The sequence below is a fragment of the Palaemon carinicauda genome, chromosome 43 (assembly GCF_036898095.1).
Source record: "Palaemon carinicauda isolate YSFRI2023 chromosome 43, ASM3689809v2, whole genome shotgun sequence".
Classification (NCBI taxonomy): Eukaryota; Metazoa; Arthropoda; class Malacostraca; order Decapoda; family Palaemonidae; genus Palaemon; species Palaemon carinicauda.
The window spans coordinates 50,234,671-50,241,510 of NC_090767.1; the positions used below are offsets into that span (position 1 = coordinate 50,234,671).

General features: G+C 34.8%; 1 protein-coding gene across 2 annotated transcripts; it reads left to right on the top strand.

The window, feature by feature from the left end:
• Positions 1-637: 637 nt before the first annotated feature.
• LOC137633389 (uncharacterized) lies at positions 638-4,010 on the top strand. 2 transcript variants are annotated; one of them, XM_068365614.1, is made up of 3 exons: positions 638-1,391; positions 1,802-2,403; positions 2,806-4,010. In XM_068365614.1, exons 2-3 carry the CDS (start codon positions 1,803-1,805, stop codon positions 4,008-4,010), a joined length of 1,806 nt encoding a protein of 601 aa, XP_068221715.1. In that variant the 5' UTR covers positions 638-1,391; position 1,802. The 2 variants fall into 2 exon arrangements, with proteins under 2 accessions (XP_068221715.1, XP_068221716.1); XM_068365615.1 differs by having other exon boundaries at positions 638-918.
• The last annotated feature ends 2,830 nt before the right edge of the window (positions 4,011-6,840 follow it).

Sequence of the window (6,840 nt, forward strand, 5' to 3'; positions counted from 1 at the left end):
AGAGAGAGAGAGAGAGAGAGAGAGAGAGAGAGAGAGACACACTTCCTCATTTTCTTCAGGTAATAATGTTATATCATAAAACCTTTCAAAGCATCTAGAATCAGCACTAGGGTCATCTTGACCATTTCAAAGCATTTCCCATCAAGTACAAAGCATTCAGGAACATCAAATACTTTCTTAAACTTTAGTAACAAGCGATTTCGTACATTTTTAATACACCCTGAAGAAGAGTATTAAAAATACACGAAAGGGCTTGATACTAGAGCTTTTTATTATTTCCTAATGGCTTTTGCGTATACCAAGTCATGTGATTCTTGTTGCAATAAAACATATATATATATATATATATATATATATATATATATATATATATATATATATATATATATATATATATAAAAATATATAAATAAATATATATAAATATATATAAATATATATATATATATATATATATATATATATATATATATATATATAAATATATATATATGTAAATATATAAATATATATATATATATATATATATATATATATATATATATATATAAATATATATATATATATATATATATATATATATATATATATATATATATTTATATATATATAAATATATATATATATATTATGACGGAACGTCATAATTATTAAAAAAAACTGTAAAAATTATTAGTGTAAATATGATATTATCGGATGTTTATGTTCAACGCCATCTATTATCAGTTATGTTAACTATTCTACATTATCCTTGGTTTCTTTTCCTTAACTTAGTCATACAGATATTTGCATTCCTTAGCCTTCTTTGCACTTGTAATTTGTGTGTTTCTTTAGAGAACTATTTAGTGCAGTGTTGAAAACATCTCTTTCTTTTGTTTACTATAATTGTTTTTGTGTTTTGTGATATTACGTGTGAAAGTAATTATATTGGAATTTAAGTTTATTTATTTAAGTATTAAATTACGGATTGTCTTTAGTGTTTAATTAAGTTCCTGCTGGATTGGAGAGGTAATTAAAAGAGGTAATTAAAAGTGGTTAAAACAACAAGTGAAGCAGACAAAAAGAATAATATTTTTGTTGGTGGTGATATTTTAAATTTATGAGGGATAACTTGAGTGATAACAGACCAGTAACATCCCCAAACCTAGCCACCAGGTAAGGTTCACTCAAGCCCGTCATAAGTGGGGGCCTGTCCTGGGTTGATCTAGTCTTTTTGTTTGTGACTATTAAAGTATAAAGAAACTCAAGAGCATTGTTTATGAAAGTGATTTGTATTTTTATTGTTTTTTTTTTATTGTTTTCTTGCCAATCCAATCCAGCATTTCATATCACACGTACGCTGAATGGTTCTCTCACTCAAAATCGGTATCTGTAAAATAAAGGATATACTAGTAATCAAATATTAATTGGTTGGGTTCTGTGCTATGCTTAGCCTTCTTCTCCCGCCTTATTTTACGAGCCAAAATCAAGGTTCTCTTCTGCCATGAACACTTCTTACATGCATATTGTGCTAATCTAGATATCATGTTTGTGTGCTATCGTGAGACCTTCGATCACTAATTGATCTCGGCCTTTATGTTGGCCATCCAATTTCAGTTAATCCATTTTCAGACTGTGTATTCTATTTGCGGTCTCTTTAAAATTGTCTTGAGAAATTGTTGTAAACTTCATTATTTTCGACTGACATTTAGCTTATTTTTGGTGTCAAATGTGTGAATATTTAAATTAATGGCACAACCTAGTGTGAATACAAAGCATTGATATAATCTCTCTATTAACATTACTTTTGGTAATCCTTCAGAATGTCGTTTAATTTGGAGAAGTTTATGAACGATATAAAAGGAGAAATTTTGACTTTACGTTATGCCAAGAAACAGGAATTATTGTCTGTAGCCCAGAGATGTGATCTTGAGGTCGATCCAAAATATGTGAAAGTTGTCATTATTGATAAAATCCTGCAATTCTTCATAGATGAGGGAATCTTTAAGGATGATGATGAGGACATCGATGAGTTGCGCTCCCTTACTGGAGCATATGCCACCCCTGGAATAGATCCGAAAATAGAACAGTTGCGTCTTCAATTACAATTGCAAAAAGAACAACAGAAAATGGCTGCACTAGAACTTCAAAAGCAACAGCAACTATTGGCATTAGAGTATGAACACAAGTGTAAATTGGCTGAACTAGAGATACAAAAAGAACAGAAGTCGGCAAATATACAGATTAAGCTGAAAACTGATGGAGAGATACCCAGTAAGTTCGACATACTCAAAGCTAAAAAGCTGCTTCCTGATTTTGATGAAAAGGACCCAGAGATATTCTTTACAACGTTCGAAGACACTGCTAAAACCTTGAAGTGGCCTCAGGAGCAATGGGTAATGGTTGTCAGAAATCAGTTCAAAGGTAAGGCAGCATATGTAATCTCTCAGATGGTTGAAGTAAAGGAGTATGATGTGATTAAAAAGGCAGTTTTAGATGCTTATGCCATCACAGCTGAAGGTTATCGGCAACAGTTCCGGCACTTTAACAAAATGCCTTCACAAACTTTTGTTGAATTTTCCAGTGACAAAGTTAGGCAATTTACAAAATGGTTGCAAAAGACAGGAGTTTCAGATTTTGAATCCTTAAAAAATCTTATTCTAATGGAAGAGTTTATTAGGAAACTGCCAGGTAACATTGCTACTTTCATTCTGGAAAAGGGAGAAACCAACTTGTTGAAAGCAGCCAGTTTAGCTGATGATTACTACTTGATTCATAAAACATTTAAACCATTTAATAAGTCTACTTTTTCTCAATCATCCACAGCATATTGTTCCTACTGTAAGCAGGAAGGGCATCACATAGAGAACTGTCCTAATCCTTCGTGCAAGAAGTCTGATGTTGGAAAGAATTCTCCGAACCCTAATAGGAAGGATAATAAGAAAACTTTTCATGTTGCTGCTCAAGAACTTGATGGGTACGTCTTCAAACCTTTTACTTGTAAAGGCACCGTGAATGGTATTCCAGTTACTTGCTTAAGAGATACAGGATCCTCCCAAAGTGTGGTAGCTCTGCCTTCACAGGACTTCAAACTGAGACATGAGTATGTTACTGTTTCGGACCTCAGTACCACCAAATCCATGCCTTTGGCAGAGGTGAATTTACAGTGTCCTTACTATCAAGGTAATGTTTTAATTGCAGTTTCACGAGATCCTTTGCCTTGTTCATCTATCCAGCTTTTAATTGGTAATGATCTTGCAGGGGCCATTGTTAATCCAGTAGTATCTGATCCTGATATTCTTATAGAAAATGAATCAAATAAATTAAATAATGCTGTTATTCAAATGACATCAATTAAACCAATTGTTATAGATAGTGGAAATAGAGTAGAGAAGACATTAGACCTTATAAATATGACCAAATCAAATTTCAAGGACTTGCAAAATAAAGATCCTGTTCTTAAGGATCTTTGGAAGAAAGTTGCAGAGCCAGATGATCATCCCAAAACTCCTTACTTTTATCTTGATAATGATTTGCTTTTTCGACATTTTAGGTCCACCAAAGCACCAGCAACCACAACATGGTTTGACTGTCATCAACTGGTTCTACCACTCTCTCTAGTTCCAGCTCTTCTTGAATTAGCCCACTCTCATGTGAACCACTTTGGGGTCAACAAGACTTACTCTACCTTAGCTGAAGACTTCTTCTGGCCTGGGATGAAGAAGGACATTCAACAATTTATTAAAGCATGTCATCATTGCCAGACTACTGGCAAACCCAATGAGAGACTTCCACCAGCTCCTCTTCAGCCAATATCCGTACCAAAGTTTCCCTTTGAGAGGATTATCATAGACTGTGTTGGCCCAATGCCTAGGACTAAGCAAGGTAATGAGTATTTACTTACTGTTCTTTGCCCAACAACGAGATATCCCATAGCAGTGCCAATAAAAAAATATAAATGCAAAAACTATAATTGGTCAACTTGTCAAAATTTTCACAACCTATGGATTTCCAAAGACATTGCAATGTGATAGAGGCACAAACTTCACTAGTAAGCTTTTTCAACAAGCTATGAGAGAATTCAATATTCATAACATATATGCTTCTGCTTATCATCCCCAAAGTAACGGTGCTCTGGAAAGAGTTCACCAAACTATTAAAAACCTTCTTCGGAAGTACATGCAGGAAACTTCGGAACAGTGGGATAGAGATATTGATCTTCTGATGTATATTATAAGAAGTGTACCACAAGAGTCCACTGGAGTGTCTCCTTTCGAATTAATGTTCGGAAGAAAGCCCCGAACCACTCTCAGTATGGTGAAGGAAAATCTAATTCATAACAAGGAAGAAGAGATTACCAACATTTTGTCATATCTACAGGAGCTAAAGGATAAAATTATATCACTTCATGTATTTGCTAATACCAATCTTTTGCATTCCCAGGAGAAGATGTCCCGCTTGTATGATAAAAAGGCAAAGCTGCGTGTATTTCAGCCAGGAGATGAGGTGCTTGTTTATCATCCCATACCCGGTTCCCCCTTACGTGAAAAATTTATGGGACCTTACAAAGTGCTTCAAAGAATTTCTAAGGTAAACTATGTTCTCTCTACTCCTGATCGTAGACGATCAAAGCAACTAGTGCATGTGAATTTGTTGAAGGCATATCAAGCACCTATTCAAATGGTAAGTCATCTCTCAATTTCTCCTGAGGAGAAAATACTACCACTGGAGGAATCTTCCTCAGAGTTGCTCGTGGTTCTCCCTGACGATGATCAACTAATCAACTGGAAAGACAACACCAACAGTCAAATTCTAAAATCCTTGCCCAGTTATTTTACAGGAATACCATCTTCTCAGAGAAAATTACTATCACAATTGCTCTCCAGGTTTCATGAAGTATGTTCTGACAGTTTGCAGATAAGTCAAACCATTCAACATGATATCGTCATCGAGTCAGGTGTTACTCCCATACGCCAGACGTACTACCGTATGGTAGGCAAGAAGTTGGACTCGTTGAAACAAGAGGTACAGTATTTACTAGATAATGACCTTGCAGAACCAAGCACTTCACCATGGGCTTCACCCTGTCTCCTAGTACCTAAACCTAATAATCAACTAAGACTCTGTACTGATTATCGTAAGTTAAATAAGGTAACTGTAAAAGATTCATTCCCATTACCTAGAATCAATGATATCCTTGATAGCATTGGTAATAAGAAAATTCTTACACGGATAGACTTAATGAAAGGCTATTACCAAGTACCTCTAACTCAATCAGCTAAAGAAATCTCATCATTTATAACTCCATTTGGGTTATTCTCTTATAAGGTCATGCCATTTGGTTTAACTAATGCTCCTGCCACCTTTCAAAGGATGATGTCAGAGGTAATAAGAAATATGAAAGACACTTACGTATATATGGATGACGTGGTGGTAGCTAGTGACGACTGGGACGAACACCTGCAGACCCTCGAAGAACTCTTCCATCGCTTCAGATCTTCAAGGTTAACGGTTAATTTGGCCAAGAGTGCTTTTGGGAGAGCTAAGGTAACTTATCTGGGGCATACAATCGGAGGTGGAAGTATAATGCCCAAAGACGTCAACATTGCAAGTATACTTGATTATCCAATTCCAACAAACAAGAAAGAGTTAAAATCATTTCTAGGAATGACTTCATACTATTCTCGCTTTATTAAGAATTACTCTGAAATCACTGCGTCTTTATATAATTTAACATCTCCAAAGATCTCTTTTTATTGGGAAGAAAAGCATCAACAGCTCTTTAATAATTTGAAAAGAGTATTTATATCTAAACCCATTCTTAAAGCCCCAAATTTCAATCAAGATTTTTTACTCCAGGTAGATGCAAGCAATTCGGGATACGGTGCAGTACTTCTACAGATGTCATCAGCTTGCAAGTCTGGAGATAAGCCGCCACTGGACTACTTGTTTCCAGTATCTTATTTCTCAGGCTCATTCAAAGGTTCACAAATTAGATGGGCAACCATAGAAAAGGAGCTTTTTGCCATTATAGCTGCTCTTCGTCACTTTGCTCCATATTTAGAATGCAACCACAAGGTCATCGTCTATACAGATCATCGACCTTTAACCTTCCTGGATAGATCACGACTACTGAACGACAAATTGTTACGTTGGTCGTATTATCTCACAAGATATAATCTTGAGCTCCGTGCGATCCCAGGACATCAAAACAAAATTGCCGACGCATTATCCAGACTTCCTGCTATCTCTCATCCCAGCCATCCTAAGTAGGATGCTCTTTGGGGGGAGGATCTATGACGGAACGTCATAATTATTAAAAAAAACTGTAAAAATTATTAGTGTAAATATGATATTATCGGATGTTTATGTTCAACGCCATCTATTATCAGTTATGTTAACTATTCTACATTATCCTTGGTTTCTTTTCCTTAACTTAGTCATACAGATATTTGCATTCCTTAGCCTTCTTTGCACTTGTAATTTGTGTGTTTCTTTAGAGAACTATTTAGTGCAGTGTTGAAAACATCTCTTTCTTTTGTTTACTATAATTGTTTTTGTGTTTTGTGATATTACGTGTGAAAGTAATTATATTGGAATTTAAGTTTATTTATTTAAGTATTAAATTACGGATTGTCTTTAGTGTTTAATTAAGTTCCTGCTGGATTGGAGAGGTAATTAAAAGAGGTAATTAAAAGTGGTTAAAACAACAAGTGAAGCAGACAAAAAGAATAATATTTTTGTTGGTGGTGATATTTTAAATTTATGAGGGATAACTTGAGTGATAACAGACCAGTAACATCCCCAAACCTAGCCACCAGGTAAGGTTCACTCAAGCCCGTCATAATATATATATATATA

Coding starts and splice junctions, on each gene's coding strand:
- LOC137633389 (XM_068365614.1), top strand. CDS start 1,803: ATGTCGTTTAATTTGGAGAAGTTTATGAACGATATAAAAGGAGAAATT. Junction 2,404..2,805: donor TGTCAGAAATCAGTTCAAAG/GTAAGGCAGCAT, acceptor AATCATCCACAG/CATATTGTTCCTACTGTAAG.